The 21822-nt window shown below is 40.2% G+C and overlaps 1 protein-coding gene across 6 annotated transcripts in view; it reads left to right on the forward strand.

Annotated features, from left to right (window-relative positions):
• Positions 1–21822, forward strand: part of CDH8 (cadherin 8) — a 229095-nt gene that overhangs the window by 3585 nt on the left and 203688 nt on the right. For all 6 annotated transcript variants that reach the window (XM_083452451.1, XM_083452452.1, XM_083452450.1 and 3 more), the window contains one exon: positions 15935–16382. In XM_083452451.1, coding sequence (XP_083308577.1) covers positions 16128–16382 — 255 coding nt within the window. In that variant the 5' untranslated portion in view covers positions 15935–16127. The remainder of the gene's footprint in view (positions 1–15934; positions 16383–21822) is intronic.

Below are 21822 nucleotides of genomic sequence, written 5' to 3' on the forward strand. Positions count from 1 at the left end.
AAAAATAGCTTTGGAAATGAAGGAACCTTTTAAAACAAACACCAAAGTTTCTGGGAAATACTGGTTAAAATATGTCTCCCTGTAACACTTTTCATGTGGTTGGTAAACAACCATTTCTTTGCTCTCCTCTTTAAAAAGGAGGGAAAGAGAAGATAAATACTGCTCTTCCAAACACTCTGGCATTGCTTCCTACATTGAGAACGTGTCCTAGTGTATTTTTCAGGACACCTCAGCCATACCTGCACAGTACTTTTTCAAAACTCTCTCCCAAAAGCTATAAAATGATTGTCAAGGCAGCCCCAGTCCACATCTAAATCTCTTTCATTGTTTTTTTTTTACATCCCTGTAAAACAGCCCAATTGTATTTCATCACTGCAGAAACCACAAATGGATTGAATACTGTCAGTTTTATTTGCTCTTGATATTATGAATGTGTTCTGCAAGTCTTATTTATTGGGGAGTGGGCGTAGAGATGGGTACCCATGTAGTTAGGTTACATTGTTTCCCAGGCATACACATTTGCTGCATACATGCAGCCACAACCTTGGTAGCCAATATAAATAGAAGGAGATCTAGGCATTTTTTCACACAGTTGCCGAGTCTCACCTAGTTGGCATATTATAACACCCTATGTATTTTGTATAGTGTCTGTACTCCAAAAACTGCATATTTTTGCTATTGAGAATTTTTATCTCTACCAATAATGACTACTGATATTATTTTAATCAGTGGAAGTGAAGATTTGGCTCTCACCTTTGTACCAGCTATTAACAAAGATCATGTACAAATGCAAATTTGGTGTTCTTTGTTGGCACAGAAACAAATTTTCAGTGAGGAAGCCATCTAACTTTTGAAAATAGAAATGAGCCTTTCACGGTAGAATGTGTCCATATGGAGAATGAGTGTGGGTTTCTTTAAACTAGTAAAAAGTGGTCGTTATAAAGGAGGATTAGTAAGCTGCAATGGAAACTGATGCTGATACTCTTTATATATAAATGTCTGAGCATATTTTGGTGAAAACATTGTTTGGTAATGGGCCAACTTTCAAGTGAAAGTCCCACACACAACTCACGCTAATGATGGTTGCATAACAAAATGGCAAGCCTTGCCACTCTTTGGTTATTGACTTCATTTGCTACACCAGGTAGCCGACTGTACACGTAGTTGAACTTCAAATGCTCCCAAGCTTGGAAATACTGGATAGAAACTGAAAACAAGAAGTCAAACATGCACCTAACATCCCTTCAGATATTTTCCACTGTTAGCTGAAGGATTTGGGAAGACCAGTTTAAAAGCAGAGGTAACAACTCCTCTGTTTGCACCAGTGGCTAATCCAGTTGTTAGCAATTTCACGGAAATACACCATAGCAGAGTAGTTGGTGACTCAGGGTGTTAAATTTCCAGAATTCTTCCCCTCTCAGCATTTCCAATGAATAAGAAAAACTCTAAATGTCCATGCAATTGGCAGCGCAAATGGTGAGAATGGGATTTCACCCAGGATGTAGAATCTCTGTCCTGATGATGGAGCATCTTCTCTGTTCCTCCATCAGTTTATCCACAGACCCATATAAATACTTATTCCACCACTTCAGAGATTTTCAAGCATGACCACTCCAATACTTCTTTGTTGATTGATCAGCATTCATAGCAAGGGTTTTGAATTTCATGGGAGAAAGAAGCATACAAATGTTTGTTTTGTGTGTTTCCTTGTTTAGTATCTAAGTCGGTATACTGGGATCAAAGGTTCAGCCTCCTGGTGTTTAAATCTTAATCCTTGGGAATGCCTGATAATCTAATTTCAATTTAGCTGATATGGTTCTATTTATTTGGTTTTGGTTCTGGTTATTGTGTGTGTAGAAATCTTACTGTCAGCAGTGAGCAATAATATACCCACATGCTAATTTTGTCTTGCATTTTGCATCCAGCAGTAACCACACAGGTTCCTTCCATAGCCTACAATAAGGTTATGAAAGCAACACCATTCTTTTGCTGTTTGTAAAATGTGCAGTTTTAAGAGCAATAGCATTTAGATTATGGATAGTGTTGGAACATGCAAATACACATGCATGACAATGAAGAGTAGTTTTGTAAATCTCATAAATCTTTTCATGATTTCCTTGTTTGGAAACCATCCTTCATCGGTCCTTAAATCTCAGTCTTGACAGACTGAGATTTGGGATGTGGAAACTGGAAAGTTTCCAGAACTACAGAATGTGACCTCTGAAGATGTGATGCAGGTATAACAAGGGAGAGAAAATGAGATCAACCTGGCAACTGTAGAAGGTCAGAAACAGAAATGAGTTCAAGACATGTCATTTAGGATGTAAACCTTCTCAGTTTACGGCCTGATCCCCCAAAGCAGTTTTATACTAAAGTACTTCAAATGAAGCTGGCTGGAACCCATTTGCATAACCTTTAGAGTGGAGACCAGATTTTGCACAAATTCAAGCATATGCGTTTCACTGTGATATTTTCAAGCTTTGTTTTTGAAAACCACCTGCTTTTGCAAACACATCCTTAAACCCTAACTGCTCAAGGCAACAGTGTTCAGAATCTACTTGCTACACTCAGGATATTTATATAGCATACTATCCTGCTAGTAATCCACATCCAATAGCATCCATAATGTGTGTGGGGGCAGTTTGTAGGTCAGTGCAGAGCACAAACTTTGCAAGTAAATGGTCCCTAACATTTCCAGGCAAGACTGGGAAGATCCTGTAGAGCTACTGCCATTCAGTGTAGACAATACAAAGCTATGTGAACTAAAGGTATGACTCGGTATGAAATAGGTTCTTAAACTCCCAATGCCTAGGCAGATGCGAGGGACTGAATTGGGATAATGTAAATATCAGTCTTTGCTAATATGTTCAAGATGGATAATTGTTTTTACACATACAATCACTTAAATTCTAGTAGCTCTAGATTAAAGCTTCCTTCAGATGTTCAAATGAAAGGGGGAGGAACAATTTTACTTTTGATGAAATTGACACTTTTCTGAAGTTGGGAATGGGTGGACCAACCTAAGTCCGATTTGAGTCAGTTTCACTCAATCATACATAGGTCGTGTTCCACCCTATTTCTTCGTGGGTGCATGAAAGAAGGCATGCAAAATCCAGATGAATATTGTGCACATTTTGTATGCATTCTTCCTGTAAACTGCACATTCTTCCCAGTGTTTTTCAAAGTATTTCCTCTAAAATGCAAATTTTGCATGCATTTTGTTAATGTAAAAAAAAATTGTTAGAGTCAGGTCTATTTCTTCTTTTGAACATCTGAAAAAGTTGGGTGAGTAGTATTCTCTACATCGAAATGCAGCAATGAAATCCTGGTTAACTTTATCACTGAAAATCCAACCCTTGCATCTCAGTCCTAAAATTTATTCCACTGAGTTCATAGTAAGGCTGCATCAGATTGAAAATGTAAGCACCCTAAAGCCCATTGAAACACATTCAAAACATCATGCTTAATTCTACATTAGATTGTAGCATGTATCTCATTGATTTGGGTGACCCTCAACTTCTAGTATGATGAGAGGGCTGCAGAATTTAACAAGGCATCACATAAATCCTGCTTCCTTCACTGAACATGCCTCCAAGGCACTGGTTTAGGACAGCAGCTTTAGCTCCTAATTTGGTCTGCTGATACGTGATATTAGCTACATTTCTTTGATCTACCTAGAATGCTCCCAACAGGATTTCCCAGGAGCTTCTACGAGTATCTTTGTCAAGATTTCCTTCCCATGATGCAACCATTGAGATAAATTCCATGCATGCACTCAGAAAGATTAATCCCCTCTTAACATCTTGATTTCAGACTCTGTCTTGTTACAAAGGAAGGCTGTTGATGCTTCTTCCGTTAATTATGCACATGACAGGTAATGCTGTCTGAAGACAAAAATCAAGGCTGAGACAACAATGCTTCGTGCCATGTCTCAGCAGATGGCAGGGGGAAATGATAATAAAACATTATATATATGGCCTCCATTAATATTTAAGCAATTTTCCTGAAGAACAGGACAAGCACACTCAAGCTGATAAAGCAGAAGTGATAAGTGGAGCTTAAGGTGTTGACTGGTTAACACCTTCTTCTCAGTAACAGGGCACTCCATTTGTCTTTAACGTGCTTGGCATAGCTTGCTTCCCATCCCTTGTCCTTTGAATTGATCTGAGAGTGTTTGGATTGTCTAATGCAACCCTCACCAAACCAAGCATGGGTCAGAGAGAGAATGAGAGTGTGTGAGAGAACAGATTGGCAGGAACTAGTTGAAACTTGCCTATGTGAAATGAAGAGGGCTGAAAGTAGGAATGGTGGAGGAATTTGATCCTGTTCACATTTAAGGGCCAACTTGCCCAATTTTCACTCTCAGAGGTAAATATGTGAAACCCAGCCATCCTTTGAAATGCACATTTATCTGAATTTTTCAATGCAGTTCTCTGGCCAAGTAATGTGTACAAAACTGCTAAAGTGAGCATAAAAATTAACACAATGGTGAAAACTATACAAAAAATGAATTATATTTGGGGATTTTGCTTTGCAAACATGTGTATTAGGCAAATTTGTATACAGAAATGTGCATATTAGGACAAATTCTCACTAAAATCCTGATCAACTTTCACAGGGACATTTTCCTTTCCTTTCTTTCTTTTGAAAAAGAGATCTGAACTTAAGATTGAAAAAATGAGAAGCCAACAGAAATAAAAAATGACAGATCTGTTAACTCCTAGTTGTGGTAGAAGTGAAAGAGAAGGTATTTGGTTAAGAATCCTTCATTATTCTGTACATGAACAATACCAGCAGACAACTGATCGAAAGTGTCTGAGAGCTGGTTCTCTCTGCTTTTGACTCATTAGACAGCCTTAAACCAGAGGTTTAATGTTTTTCAAGTACACATAATGTACTTTTATGCATATTTAATCTATCCATGTAACAAACAGGTGTCTCTGCAAACTTAATTCACACCTGTTTGATTTGTGAGTGGAGGCAGAAAATAAAGAGACAAGAAAACCATAGCTGGAGTAAACCAAGGCTGTTTTTACCAATACAAAATGATCTGCACAGAATGAAAATGTGCAAGAATCTAATCACTTAACTGCTAAGCTTGATATAATGGATGAACCAATCCTGTATGTTGAAGGTGAGGTAGTCATATCTTGCCTACCCTAAACCTACCTGTTCAGGCAAGGAGGGGACCTTTTGGTGCATGCCCCCATGATGCAGCACAACTCCTTGTGAGAAGTTAGGGTCAACAGTGATCAATCTAGTGTAGCATCCTGTTCTCACAGTAGCCAACTAGATGCCTATGGGAAGCCAGCAAGCAGGATCCAAGGCCAAGAGCACTCACCCCTCCCATGGCTTCCAGGAACTGGTATCAGACTGGTGCTGGGTAGTCTAATGTTTGTAGCCCAGAATATCCTGGTAGTGTCCCTGATGCTTTCTTCTTTGATTAAAAGGTTAGGCTCTTTCATTATTCCAAACCTGGCCACGCACGCGCACACACGCACCCACACCCACACACCTCCATCAAATCTGGGACTGAAGAGCTGAAGAGGCTATTTATTATTATAATTCTTATATATCAGTATTGAGATTATATGCATTCCACCGTTCCTCCAAGGAGCTCAATGTGGCGTTCATGAGTCTCCTTTTCACCATGACGTCCTCACAACAACCCTGAGAGATATGATGAGAAACGGTGAGTGGCTAAGACCATGCAAAGAACTTCAAGGCTGAGTACTGACTTTAACCCTGATCTCCCAGGTCCTAGTCTACATAGTCTACTTAATATCCTTCTAGCACATTCCCCATTCTGGAAAGCAGAAACAGAAGTGAATAAGCTGGGCGAGGGGAATCATCTTTCTCCATAGATCTGGAATTTCATGTGAGCCCTTGTCAACAGACCTGTGTGGCACCTTTAAGACTAAGCAGTTCAGGTTGCGATCCTGTACATAATTAGAGAGTGATAGCCACAGAATTCAGCGTGACTTATTTCTGAGTGACGTGCAGATTGTTTGGCATTTACCCACACTAACAAGTTGTGACAGCAATTCCAAGCCAATGTAAGACAGGTGTTAAGCATTTCGACAACTGCAGTGTCTGCTGTTTCTTTGCAAAGGAGAAAGACAGGCTGAGAACAGGAACAGGTAGAGGCCACACAACTTTTCTCCGATAAGAGAAGCTACTATGACAGCAGGGACCTTTTCTGAACCAACACAAAGAAAAACCACACCCTTTTCAGTTTGCGTAGATGCTAAGTATGTGCACAACCACAGTGCTTAAGTGAGCAGCAGCTCACTTATAGGCATCATTTGTGTTGACGTCCTTGCCCACTTGCTGATGCTCTGGGGGTGGAGATACTAAGACTCATCCTACGTTAAAATAGATCAAGGGCCATCAAAATAAGTTGATTACTCTTAACTTAGAATTGCCTGGAAGAGCATGGTCTATGGTTTTAGAGGCACGCTTAGCTCACTTAACCTTGGGATCCTTTGCTAGAAGACTCAGGGCAGATAAAAGAAAGTACTTTTCACACAGTACATAGTTAACCTGTGAAACTCGTTCCCACAGGAGGCAGCGATGGCCACCAACTTGGATGGCTTTAAAAGAAATTCACGGAGGAGAGAGCTATTAATAGCTGTGATGGCTATGCTGTGCCTCCACAACTTTAGGCAGCAATGCTTCTGAATATCAGTTGCTGGAAATCCAAGGAGGGCAGAATGTTATTGTACTCAAATCCTGCTTGCTGATTTCCCACAGGCATCTGCTTGGCCATTGTGAGAATAGGATGCTGGACTCAATGGGCTATTGGTCTGATCCAGAAGGCTCTTTTTATTTTCTTATTAACTCTGACTTGGCATGAAGGAGAAATATGATTCAGTTCCCCTTTTAATTCTCAGACAAATATGTGAACTGAAACCCAGCCATCCTTTGAAATTTACACTTCTCTGAAATTTGCAATGCATTTCTTCAGCCAAGTAATGTGTACAAAACTGCATATATCAGTGAAAATGATTCAAAAATCCATTATATTTGAGGAAATTGCTCTGCTTATGCTCTGTATATTTCACAAAATAAAATGCAAAGCTACACTGGAATAAATTCACAATAAAACGCTGATGAATTTTCATGAGGTTTATTTTTTAATTTTATTTTTTTGCAAATTTAGCCACTCCAAGGTAACTGCATGAAGCACACTTCCTGCGCTTAACACATGTTGGGGGCTTTTATGTTCAGTGATAAGTGATACAAAAACAAGGGTAATTTGTTATGGTGGCGTCATTTTTAAGTAAATAAAAACCACATCATTTTAACTCCTTTTTATCACTCACCAGCTCAAATATGTAGTGTGACCTATTTCCTTTAGTGATTCTTTGTCTTCACTTTTCCATTGACCCATGGGCTTTCTTAGCAAAGAGAGAAAGAGAGAAACATGTCAGTCTGTTAGAATGAGTAGTTTTCTTAAATGCTATTAAGGCACACATACACGCACACACACGCACACACACACACTCTTCCCAAACCTGAGCTCGCTGAGTGTTTTAGTAGATAATTTCATACAAAATGTATGGTCCAAAATATACTTGCAAGTAAAGGGGAAGTTGGACAATGTTTTTTTTTTTCACTGAGGAAAAAAAAAGACAACTCACAACCCATCAAGCTGAACGCAGGCCACCCAGCCATGGATTGTGGTTTACCAAGAGCTTGACAGCCCCTGCATTTCAAGTCCCAGATGAGTGGCAACAACAGGAGATGTACTGAGCCCACTGGGGCTGCTATACATGGTTGGTAACCTCCATGCAGTTTGGGGCATCACAGATTGTTTAGACCTGCTCTTGGTGAAGCTTTCTTTCTTTCTTTCTTTCAGAATTATAGCTGTCTTACTCACTGTGAATGAGGAGCCCAGGAGTTTAATGAAAGAATGTTAGCATCCTTTGATAAGTGAAAATCACTATCCAGCTTTTGTAAAGCAAGATGCATGAAAAGTTTGGGAAAGGGACAGCATCCAAGTACTTGGAGAGATCAGGGAAATGATTTTTATCCAAGTTTACAGTTTGTATTCAAAGAGGAAGAGGAGAGAAAAGTTAGTTATTTGGGTATGTGGGTGTTTGAGTGCATGCGTTATGCTTTCTTTTGAGAAAATGAAGGATTGCTGGTTGTGCAATCTGCTTATAGCTGCCCAGAGTGGCTGGGGAAACTCAGCCAGATGGGTGGGGTATAAATAAATTATTATTATTATTATTATTATTATTATTATTATTACTATTACTATTACTATTATTATTATTATTAGCGTATCTCTGCCTACACTGAAATCTTCCTTGCATACTTGTAATAACACTAAATATTGTAAATCTCTCATCCAGAGGTAGGAATGGATAAACCCATCAATTTCATTTTCTCTCAATTACTCATTCTTCCAGTTTTTATTTCACCACTGTTCTGCACTGTTGTTGTTGTTTCCCCCCGAAGTGAAAACTCATAAAGCTTTTTTAATTTAAAAAGTGCATTGCAAAATTCAGAGAAATGCAAATTCTGAAAGATAGCATGTTTTGGATTGTGTATTGGTTCTCGTTAAAATGCAAACCAAACCAAATTGATCCTATATCCCAGTCCAGAGGAAAGTAATGGTGCAATCTTATGCACATTTGCTGAAAAGCAACTTTCCACTGTGTTTATTTCGCTTGCTGAAAGTAAAATCTATTGGAAATGTTTGTAGCTAAATATGTTCTACTAACAATAGAGTTATCAGCATTTATTTATATAATCTTTCTCCCACTTTTCAGGCAGAAAAGAAAGAAAGAATCCTGAAGTGGCTTTATGTGACATCAAACAAAAATTCAATACAGTGCTGATGGTACATCAAGGGTATATAACCTAAGGCCCTCCAGAAATTATTGGAGGCCAATTCCCATCAGCCCCAGTCTGCATGTATATGGTCAGGAATGGTGGTACTGGCAGTGCAATAGCATCTGGAGAGCAGCATATTAGCCACTCCTGCTGTACATAAATGGAAATGAGGGACAGGCCCTGTCCTTAGGATTATTATTTTTAAAGGATAGATACAACATAGGCTACTGGAGATGAGAGGTAGAGGAGATGGTTGAGCTTGTGCCAGAATGAAATGGTGGTTTGTAAATAGGGACATAAGAAAAAATGGAATTGCTTCTCGTGTTAATGCAATGCTCCCAGATGCAAACCTCCTTCCCCTCGAATTACATACTAATGCACATTATCAGGGTAAATGCATTGAAGACAAAGAGAGAGAGAGAAAGTGTGTGTGTGTGTGTGAGAGAGAGAGAGAGAGAGAGAGAGAGAATGCAGGGAGGGAGGGAGGGAGGGAGGGAGAGGGTGGGAGGCACTAAATAATTATAATATTATTATTTCCCCAGCCACTCTGGGTGTCTTCCAACAAAATATTAAAATAGAATAGTCCTTCAGAATTAAAAGCTTCCCTAAACAGGGCTACCTTCAGATGTCTTCTAAAAAGCTGGTAGTTGTGTTTTCCTTAGACATCAGGTGCAAGGGTGTTCCACAGGGCAGGCACCACTTTGAGAAGGCCCTCTGCTTAGTTCCCTGTAACTTGGCTTCTCGCAGCGAGGCCCTCGGCGCTGGACCTCAGTGTCCGGGCAGAACGATGGGGGTGGAGACGGTCCTTCAGGTATACAGGGTTGAGGCCGTTTAGGGATTTAAAGGTCAACACCAACACTTTGAATTGTGCTTGGAAATATAGTAAACATTTCTAAAATCTACAAACGTTCTAAAATGCTGATGAATTTACACAAGGCCTTTAAAAGAAAAAGAAAACATACAAACTGATGCAGAAATGTGTAATAGAAATCTCAAAAACAGAGAAAAGGTGAGTTTTCTTTATCTCTCCTTAATTGGCTGTTGGATCAAAGTTCTTAGTTGTGGGGAGGGGAGGGGGACAGAAAGAGAAGCAAGCTTCTCGGGCTGATAGCTGGGATCAACATGGTCGTCTTCTTCCCATGGTATTCTACCTGGGATGGTGGAGGTTCAGGCCCCTCAGAGGTCCTTTGTCCTCTAGACACTGGCAAAAGTCAGCAAGTCTTTGAGCTCACTTGTGCAGTCTTATGGCAACTGGCAAACCATGTAGGACAAGAAGTAATATATATATATATATTTTAAAAAAATAACATTTATATGCTACTTTAGTGTGAAAGCAAACAAACCTCAAAGAAGATTACAAAAAAGATAAAACAATCATAATTTTGATAAGAAAAATTAGCTACAGTAATTTCAAACTTTCAAAAAACATTTTTAGCAGGCACCAAAAAGAATACAGAGAAGTCACCTGCTTGATATCAGTAAGCAGGACATTCCAAAGTGTAGATCCTGCCATGCTATAATATCAAGTTCTTACAAATGTGGAACCGGTATTTTGTGGCACCTGTAATAGTACCAGCAAAGCAAAAGACACTGATTCCCACCACTGCATGGCAAGGAGCATGGAATTATCTGTTGCTCACCAACAAATCTTTAATTCCATCGACAAAGTTTAGCCAAGTGTTTTGTTTCTCTGTAAGCAATGCAAAGCTGGTATTTACCCCAACAAGAAGGGCAGGGAAGCGGACTGCTTTGGACGTGAAACACAAAAATACAGCTCTTTCTTGGAGAGCTTAGCCTACTTTTTAGATCCTTGCAGCAAGCAAAGGTAACAAGTAACAGGGGGGATGGCTTGAATAAAGAGTAAAGAGAGTTACTGTAATAAGCTCATGTAATTACTGGGAGATGGAATTCAGGTAGCTCCATTAAGGCAACTACCTGAATACATTTAAAGTCCTGTGTTTGTACACATTAAATTAACAGGCTTCATTCAGGAGCGCTGCCATGAACAAGGACCAGCCATCTGAAAGAGGACAACCTCTTTCTCTCTCTCTCTCTTTCTTTGTGTGTCTACGTGGGTTCTGGAATGCAGATCCTACAATGAGGGCAAATAGACCCCCTGTTCAAATTCTCAAGAAACAACTGCATCGCGTAAGTGGTGCTGTTGCCAGTGTAACCAAATACCTGCAGCGGTGAATATAATGCTCAAAAAGGAATCAGGTTAAAGAACAGACAGAGCAGCATGAAGCCAAAGGCAAACAGGAGCGTTGTTCGAAGACTGTGGAAAGTAAATGCACGGAAGAGTTGGGAAGGGAGGGGAATATATATATTGTTTCTTTGTTGGTGTCAGTGAGAAGATGGAGCAATCCAGTAATAACAAAAAAGAGGAAAGAAACAGGGAGAAGACTGCATTGTGCATCTGAGTTATAGCTAAGGGATTTTGAAATCCCATACCAAAGATATTCAAGGAAGAAGACAATTATTATCCAAAGAAAAACTAGTCAAGGGCAGAGCCTGCCCCCCTCAGTTACAGTCTCAGCCTCACTCCCTACTTCACCTTTCACAAATCTATCCATCCCAGGTGCAAGGAACCTGTGCTCCTTTACATGTTGTTGGGCTACAACTCCCATCAGCTGTGGCCAGCATGGTCAATGGTTAGAGATAGTGGGAGTTGCAGTTCAGTAACATATGGAAGCACACAGGTTCTCCATCTTGCACTTTGGCTAGAGCGAGAAGGAAAATTAATAATGCTAGGATACTAACAGTGCTGTGCTATACATTTCTATGCAGAAATAAGTCTTGTTGTTTTCAATAGAGCTTGCTACCTGACAGTTTTACAGACTTAGGATGCTGAATATTCTGCAACATCTGAAGTTCCATGCTTATGCAGATCTTCAACAGAGTTATGAATATTCCCCAAACTGTGGATATTTTGTTAGTATCTATCTATTATCTATCTATCTATCAATCATCTATCTATCTATCTATCTATCATCTATCTATCTATCTATCATCTATCATCTATCTATCTATCTATCTATCTATCTATCTATCTATCTATCTATCATCTATCTATCCATCCATCCATCCTGTTGTTGTTTTAAAAAAGAGATATAAAACCATCACAAATAAATCTTCAATCTGTTTAGAGATTTTTTTGTATTTTAGAAAATCAAGTTAATGGTATATATACATACTTGATAAGAAGAGAAAAGAAATGCTAGGTTTGCTGTGATTTTGCATGTGAACAATTTGGCCTCCACTTTTCCAATTTCACACAACTTACATTTTGCATCACTTAATATTCTGCATTTATTTAGGATTGCCTTAGCATACATCAAATTGACAGGCTTAATTCAAGATCATTCATCTTGCAATGAATTAAGAACTATTCACCTGAATGAGGGTGATAGCTTTGGAGCCTTTGGTCCTGTGTGTGTGTGTGTGTGTGTGTGTGTGTTTCCATTCTAAGTATTGCTTTTATTAAAGGAAAAGCTAAACTGCCCCCCAAATGATGAAAGGGCCAAAGATAAACTGAATAAGGAATAAAAGCCATTTATTGGAATTTTGAAGATTGCTCTTTTCTTCTTCTTTTACTTCTTTGCTATACACCAAGTTTGCCCAGCAACTAACAAATGGATAATTGGCTTCCTTTTCCAACAGTCAGTCTGAGTGTTGTTTCGGTCCTGACTTCATTCAAACAGAGCTTTCAAACAAAAATTTAAATTGTTTGCCTACGGTAATGTAATTTATTTCAATAAGATCAATGCTGCCGTGTTTGAAATGTAACAACAAATGTCTGTGAATCGACCTAAACCCATCTTAATGAATTGCTGGGGTCGGAGGGCTTATCTATTGCTTGTAATCACAAATGATCAACAAGGCAGCAATGAATGCAGAATGAAATTAAGAGCGGATTGCTCCTTAAGAAGGGCCCATTTGTAAAAGGAGTCCTCAGCATATTCTGATGAGGATAAACCTTCACGTAACTCTGAAATCATTTCAACTGGAAGTTGTGATGTAAATCAATGCACTAGTGAGATGAAGAAGTTCCTAATTTGGCCAGACATGCTGTGGTTTGAAAATTCATTTTAAGAGGAATTTGAGGTGATTTTATATCCTTTTATTAAAGGGCTTTGGTTGCAGAAGGTACCCCAAGTTCAATTCTTATCAAGGCAGGGCTGGGAATGTTTCCTGCCTGAAACCATGGCATTGTCACTGTAGACCATGGGTAGAGAAAATCAGACCTGGGAACTGAATGTTGTTCTACAGTCTTCTCTATATGGTTCTTGAGACTCTCTGTAGGCCGTGCACCTGCCCAAGTCCACCCCTCACTGGATCTCCTTCACAGTCTACTCCAGTGCTTTTTGCCCAGCTGGGGTGTGTAATTGAGCTGTAATTGCTGGGTAAAAGAAGGAGGCAGAAGTGTGTGCGTGCATATGTGTTTGTAGAGAAATCTCTCTATGTGGCTAGAATGTAGCTGACTGTTCAAAGGTAAGAACTGCAGTCTAGTAACTTTAGCCTCTGGCTCCTCCCACTAGCATCATGCTGTCCTGAAAGGTTCACCATACTGGAATACAACCCTTGAGCTACAAGAGGGTTATGCTACCTTCCTAGTGTAGACAAAACTGAGTAAGATGAACCAACAGCATGATTCAGCTTAAAGCAGGTCCCTCTATTCCTAGGCTGTTTTGCATGTTAAACTATTATTTATTAACTTTATTAATATTTACTAAAGATCTGTTGCAGTCTTTTCTTTTCATAGCGAGGTAACTGAATTTGCAGAAGAGTTTCAATGAAGTTAATAACTTCTTTCAATCTATTGCCCACCAATTTACTTTGACCCACAGGTATGATAGTGCAACGTTTGGAATTTATGCCAGAAATATCAATGCAACTAAGTGCATTATATATGATCATATGCATTGTCTTAACTGCAGAAAATCAATGAGATGATGTCTATAAGAACACTTCATCATATTTCATTCTTTGCTTTTATCCCAAGCATATTAAATGTGGATGTAAGAAAGCACTGTTGATTTCAAGTGAACCACCACATAATGTGCAAAATGGCGGGGGTGGGCGGTTAGTCACATTTAATTGACATTGGATTCAATGTGGCTTGCAGAATAATTTTATCTATGGTTAGTAGGATGGAAGTCACATGAGCCTCAATGGGATTTTCACCTATATTTTAGGATTGCAGTTCATCCACCACCACCTAACCACAGAAGGCAGACCCACCCAGAGAGGGCCTTTAAAGACCTCAAAGAATACTCAGGTTCACATTTACAACTGCAGCCGTTAGAACATCCTGATCCTATGCTTTATAGTTGTAGTATAATTCCATGAATCATACCCCAAAACACAATGGAAGACAGTATTGATCTTCCTATTTTTATTTAAAAAGTGGCTGGGGAAACCCAGCCAGGTGGGCAGACAACAACAACAACAACAACAACAACAACAACAACAACAACAACTTGCAAGACACGTTCTTACAGGCCTACACCAGTCTACAAGCTGGTATACCATATTCTCATCTGATTACAGTACCCAAGTAGTCTTCAAGGGCATATGACATGGGGAAAGGATCTGAGAATCTAAGACAAGGGGAGAGAACCATGTCAGCCTGAAGGATGCATTCCCTTCTAGACAACCTTCTGAAGGCCACATGCCAGTGGTTTCTAGGGCCAGAGGCAAAAGTGGGCAGAACAACAAATGCAAATCTTACCTTCGTAGAATTTATACACACTCATAAACCCTTCTGTATTATTATATGACATTTTCACATCAGGCAAAAACTTTTAGGGTGTGAAGGAGGGCCTGCAAAGGGTGTGGCCTGGGGGAAAAATAGAGAACCAAGCAGAGAGAGATGGGTGGCCACATTTAGCTCCCAGTCCTCAGGTTTCCCAATCTAAGGAATATTCCCTTAGGAGGAGTTACAGAACCCCCTTTCAGATGCTATTAGGAGTGCTATTCCCAGGTACGGTCAGCTCACTTAGTGCCGTCTACTAATATATCTCATCCAAAGTAGAGAGAATACAGAATTCACACACACTAAGTGATTTCTGCCAAATGGGTTTCTTGGCACTGATGCAAGGAAGCATCTACCTAATGTCAGGTTACGTTCGTAAGCATCTATTGAAATATGTCTTATGTCTCAATTCAGCCTAAAATAACACAGGAATCAAGTTAGGCTTAATGTGAAATCCATTTAAAACATGAATGTTGTTTCTTTTCCCTGTTGTGGTTGATGCCACTTTTGTGCCTGGCAGTACCAGCTTTTCCCACAGAGCTATTCTGAGATTGGATTCAATTGTGGCTAATGAATCTTGATGCATTAGCGATGGCTCAATGGGAACTTAATTGGACACTTCTGAGTTGAGAGAAATGAGTCTAAATCTCCTGTCAAATGTAGATTTTCCTTCTCCCTTTAAAAATAAGCACCTGAAGGAACACAGTGCTTGCAAAAATGTCAGAAGATCAGCAGTTCTGGTCAGCTAATTCCTGTTACCTTCCTTCTGTTTGAAGTGCAACAGCAGAGATTATTTAGTGTGCAATGCAAAGGTTAATTCTGTTGATGTTAAAGTTAGCTATCCAAGAGGGGGACAGGCAGAGGCTGATTTAGGGCAGCATGATGTAGTTAATTGAGCAGAACGGAAGGTGAGAGGCAGGGGGCATTGAATTTTGGCCTTGCACAGGGTGCCATTGGAATTTGAAAGACCAAAGTTCACCACTAGGGAAAGGTAGAGGTGTCACTTAGCAGCCAGAAAGGATAGCATGATCTTCACTGGGGTAGGGCATTTCCTGATGAGTCCCCCACCCCCATATGTTTTGATGACTGCCTCCCTGCTATGTACAAGGTGTGAAGCTTTTTAAAACAACAAACTCTGTCTCTTGTATGGAGCTAGAAACTTCAGATTGTGGGGAAACACAGAGACCTCCTACTGTAGATATGTGAGGAACACATAAGAGTGGATTATACTTTCATGCAATAAAGAAAGCTCTTGCTCCTTAATTTTTGTTATGAGGGACAACACACATTACTAGCTAGTTCCTTGCTAACTTGATTTTCCTTTTAATTTTTCAGGAATCTCTGAAGGCAAGAAAGCCTAGACTTCTTTCTGCCATCAAGGCAATTCCTATTTATGTTTACTGTGCTCTAGACTCATGACGGAGCTGTAAGTAAATCTTCTTTGCCGCATGATGAATCGGATGACTATGATCTGGAAGAAAGCAAAATAATTGTTTCATTGTTGGTGCTGATTTGCTTAACGTGTGGAATGATGCCAGAAAGACTAACAGAAATGTTTATGGATACGTGGGCTCCATTAGTAATATTATGGATTACTGCATTCCCATCTATGTACATGGCTCCAATGAATCATTCTCACGTATTACCGAGTGGATCCAGCAGAGGACTAAATGAGCTAAGTGAAGAACAAAGAGTGTTGAACCGTTCCAAGAGGGGCTGGGTGTGGAATCAAATGTTTGTCCTGGAGGAGTTTTCTGGACCAGAACCTATATTAGTTGGCCGGGTAAGTCAATATTCATATAACTTCAAGAAGACTGATGGCAAATGTTCATTTCTTTGGATTCTGCTATCAAACTGGCTACCTAATCCTAATCTATGAATAACTTGACATGATACTGCTGGTTTAGCATATTATCTGGCATCTGACAAGCTTTCTCTATTTAGTAAGGGCTATGCTCATTGTATAATAGTGGCAATGTAACCATTATCATTGTTATTAGTTGTTGTTGCAATACTACATGAGGGCAAGGAGCTGAAAGTGCATGATTTGGCCTTGTTGTCAAGATTACAGTGAATGTTGCCCACTCTCCATAAGTACTGCTATCATATGCATATATCTATATTGAGCAATCAGCACCACAGCACCCAGAAAACAGAAGGTGCACTGGGTCAGTCCCAGCTTGCAGGACGATGAGGTAACCTGCTTCAGGTGTCATCAGCAGGGATGTTCAGCATAGATGAAAAGAGAAATGGGTTTCTGAAGGGTTTGGCAGAATTTTAGAAATATTGTCCCTAGCCAGAGCAGATGGGGGAGGAATTTGGGTTCCACACAATATACTGGGCTGATGATGACAGTAAAGCTCCCACCCCCAGAAGGATTGAACTGAAGTAGAATATTGGTGCAGGTACAGAGGAGAGTCATGTTGATTCTGAGCCAGGATCGGAGCTGAGAGATCAAATGGATTAAGGCAGGGAACTGGGTAAGAAAGGTCCAAATGTAAAAGGAGGTATCTTCTGATAATATTAAGTGGTAGTATAATCCCTCCACCCATGCGAAATAAATAGATTTCAGTGTCAGAATAGAAATTTAATACTGCCTGTAATAATATAAATCTTCTGTTTTCATTGCTAATGATATGGAAACAGATTGTAACGTTCCCATGGAATCCAAGGACAAAATGAAAAAGAGTAAAATTAATAAAGAGTTAGGCAGAACACTATTGTCAATCACAACATGGAAAAACTACCAACTACTTAAGTTATCAGAAAGCCTTAGTAACCAGAACAGAAACAGTCTGATCAGTGTAAACATTAGGTCTTGCATCTTTATGTGCCAAAAAGTCAGGTAGCTACCGACCGGTGAGCTTGATATTGATATCAGGAAAGATCCTAGGACAGATAATTCAACAGTCGGACTGTGAACATTTAGAAAAGGATGCTGTGATTACTAAGACCCAGCATGGGTTTTTCAAAAATAAGTCATGCTAGACCAATCTGATTTCTTTTCTTTTTTGGGGATGAAATTAAAACTTGGTGGATCAGGGAAATGCTGTGGACATAGTGTATCTTGATTTCAGAAAGGCTTTTGACAAAGTCCCCCATGATATTCTCGCAAAGAATCCAGTAAAATGTGGGTTGAATGAGGTAACTGTTAGGTGGATTTGTAGCTGGTTGACTGACCGAAGCCAAAGAGTACTCAATAATGGTTCCTCGTCATCCTGAAAAAAAGTGACAAGTGGGGTGCTGCAGGGTTCTGTCCTGGGCCTGTTGTTGTTCAATATCTTTATAAGTGGATGAAGGACTTGAGGGGATGCTCATCAAATCTGCAGATGACACCAAACTGGGAGGGGTAGCTAATGCTGCAGAAGACAGAATCAGAATTCAAAATGACCTTAACTGATTGGAGAACTGGGAACAAGCTAACAAAATAAATTTCAATAGGGACAAATGTAAGGTTCTGCACTTAGGCAGGAAGAACCAGATGCACAAATATGGGATGGGGGACAGCTGGCTTACTAGCAGTACATGTGAAAAGGATGTAGGGGTCTTGGTGGACCACAAGCTCAGCATGAGTCACCAGTGTGATGCAGCAGCAGCAAAAAAGCTCATATTATTCTAGGCTTCATCAACAGAAGTATAGTGTCCAGATCATAGTACTAATAGTACCACTCTATTCTGCCTTAGTCAGACCACACTTGGGATACTGTGTCCAATTCTGGGCACCACAATTTAAGAAGGATGTTGACAAGCTGGAACGTGTGCAGAGGAGGGCAAACCAAGATGATCAAGGGTTTGGAAACTAAGCCTTATTAGGAGTGCTTGAAGGAGTTGGGTATGTTTAGCCTGGAAAAGAGGAGATATGATAGACATCTTCAAATATCTTAAGGCCTGTCACATGGAGGAGGGAACATGGCTGTTTTCTTTTGCTCTGGAGGGTAGAACTCAAACCAATGGCTTCAAGTTGCAAGAAAGGAAATTCTGACTAAACATTTGGAAAAAACTTTCTGACAGTAAGAGCTGTTTGGCAGTGGATCAGACTCCCATGAGAGATGGGGGACTCTCTTGGAGGTTTTTAAGCAGAGGTTGGGTGGCCATCTGTCATGGATGCTTTAGCTGAGATTCCTGCATTGCAGGGGATTGGACTAGATGACTCTTGGGATCCATTCCAACTCTAAGATTCTATGATTCTAAGTCACTTCCACCACATCTAAACTGGGTCATATAGCAGAGATAAAGAAAAAAGGGACCAGCAACATGCCATTGTGTTGTCTGATATAGTTAGTGGCAGGGCTGCACTAGCAAATAAAACACACATTCACACATTTGGTAATTTAGGGATAGAGTGAGAAACATTTTGTGAAAAGTCATTTTTACCTGGGAGACTATCCATCCCTTTGCTGTCATAGTTCTTTTTTTCTGATGCTGTTTGGGTATCATTATTTTTATTCCATTTACTACTTCTTTCCTGTATTTGCAACATAGTTGATCTCAGCTAACTGGAGATGGGGCAGTTCACAAGCTATGTAGCTAGTCATATTAATCTATGTGATGACAGACCAGCTGAAATTAGGGACAAACAGGACCTTGTTGGGTCATACGGGTGGTTCCAGCCAATTGGGGAAGCCATAGTGAGTCATCCCTGTTTTGAGGCAAGCAGTGATCTCCTCCAAAGCCAGATCCTATGCCAAGCCCAGACTGTAGTGGAATCTAAAGGTAAAGGCACCCCTGACCATTAGGTCCAGTCACGAATGACTCTGGGATTGCGCACTCATCTCTCTCTATAGGCCAAGGGAGCTGGCATTTGTCCGCAGACAGCTTCTGGGTCAAAAAACAGTGTGCAAATACTTTTTTTTAAAAAAAAATGCATTGAATTTGATATAGTTGCCATGTAGTGTCACAATAGTATATTGCACTTTACAACACATTCAAAATGTTTTATTTGCAGCTTTATACTTGAATCCTCTGTCATAAGACAGCAAAACTCTGATGTTGCTTCATCAACAGTTAGCCTTAGGAGCTTTTCACACTTACCATTTATGGTGGCATAGTTGCTGGGATTTTTTCCTGATTTTTTTGACATGCTGCCAGATCATGATGTCATTATTCAGCTACTATTCTACAGTAATAAGCTCAAAGCTACAAAAAAACCCAGCATTTATAAAAGATCTCAGTATTGGATCCTCAATATTGCCATTTCTGTGACATGGATACAAGCATAATCCTGGTTTCTATGTGGAGTGGTTTGGGGTTGGTGGGCATGGTTTGGGAGATGTCTGTTTTGGGCCTTTCCTTCTGATAGATATGCACTGTCAGTTTATGAGATCAGTTCAGAGGAGAGATATGGCACGTAGAAACAATGGTACAGAGTCATGGTACTGTCCATCACAGCAATCATTAGCTGCGGTCGAAATTTCATCACAATGACCAGGTTCACCTCAGCTCAGATAAGACATATACTGCAGGTTTTCTACTTAACCTTTACAATCCCACAAGATTAGAATTTCAGAATAATTGGCAATAAATACAAAAAGTGATGCAAGGGCTATCCCCATGTGTATGTGGATAATTCTGAAATTTACTGGCTGGAGGAACATATCAGTATTTAAGGGTTGTGACTACGGCCACAGGACTTTTCTCAATTTGGGCACAGCACACTATTAGTGTAGAAAACTAACTCACTTTCTAATAACAGTGATATATGACTGAAGGTGCACTCAGTCAGCTACAAATTCACTCACAAAAAGTCAAATCAAACAGCAACTATACAACTATGAATGGTTGTGCAGAAAGGCCCTTAGACTGAGCCTTATATAGAAGCAGCAGCTCTATTTGAATTGTAAGCTGTTCCTTTACTGAAATGTGCCTCTTCAGTTAAAGGGGCCCAACCTGCAGTCTGAAAGAGCAAGAGCGACTCTGCTTGTACTTGAACTTCTGTGATGCTGAGTTCAGGAGGGCCTACTCCTAAACAAACAATTAAAGCCTAAGTATGCTTGCGTTGGTGCTGTGCTATGACTTTTGTGGAATAATTGTTGTCTACAGTCAGCAATGCACAATTGCAAGTATACTTAAAAAACAACAACCAAGCATTGAGGGCAAGCTGCTTTGCAGAAATATAATATGCAGTGTTTGCCATTCCTAAAAACTGAAACTGCTCTGAAAGATAATAAGGCTCTGTCATGGCCGTAAGATCACTAATGCCTATCTGCCAGCTCTAAATGTAGTAATTAAAAGAACAACATGTTACTAAATACTTCTGATTCTAGTTTGTTGCCATAACCCCTTGATACCATACACATTTTGTTTAGCAGAATATTTGGCTGTACTGTTTGTGACATATGCATACATACTTCAGTGCAAACTGTATTGAATTTAATGGCACTTACTTCTGAGTAAGCATGCATATATTTATCCTGTAAAATATTAGGCCACTAAAAACAGCAACTGATGAATTTGGCAAGTCATCCTAGAAGACAAAATAAATCAGTATGGCCCCTATCATAGTCATGGGTTCCTAATATTATGGGCAGTGGTGGAGGAACCCTCTCGGGCACCTGGGGTGGGATGCTGAGGGGCGGGGCGAACCGCCCAGTGATGCATGTGCTACGTCTGTATGGACTGCGCATGTGCAGTGTCCCATATGGAGTACACATGCGCGGCAACCGTACGCACTCTGTATGGGATGCCACTCTCACGCTGCAGCCATACAGGCTGCTGTGTGAGCGGCATCCTGTACGGAGCGCGCACGTGTGGCAGCCTGTGCAGTCACCGTATGAGAGGCAGCCCGTATGGACGCCCATAAGGACGGTGCGCGAGAGCAGCAGCCCATACGGATGCTGCATGAGCGGCGCCCATACTGACTGTTCGCACCCTCGGCTGCTCTACAGCTGGGGGGAGGCAGGAGCCATCTTGTCTCCCCCGAGTGGCACCCAGTGGTGCCCCTCCACCCCCACTTTGTGCACTCCTGATTATGGGTGAACAAATTATTTAAATTGGAACTTTCAAATGGAACTCTAATGCAAGGTACAATTTTCCAAACAGAACAAAACCACACAAATGTCAAGAAAGTATTATAATAGTGGCAGCATGCAATAGCAGGTGTGTATTTATAGAATGACCTCACTGTGGCTGCCATACAAAATAACATCATAGGCATCCTGTAGTACTTTGTGGTCTAATGTCATAAGCAAAGAGCAAAATGAAACTGCACCTATCTGACTTTCCTT

The sequence above is a fragment of the Podarcis tiliguerta genome, assembly GCF_965153285.1.
Source record: "Podarcis tiliguerta genome assembly, chromosome: 8".
NCBI classification, from domain to species: domain Eukaryota; kingdom Metazoa; phylum Chordata; class Lepidosauria; order Squamata; family Lacertidae; genus Podarcis; species Podarcis tiliguerta.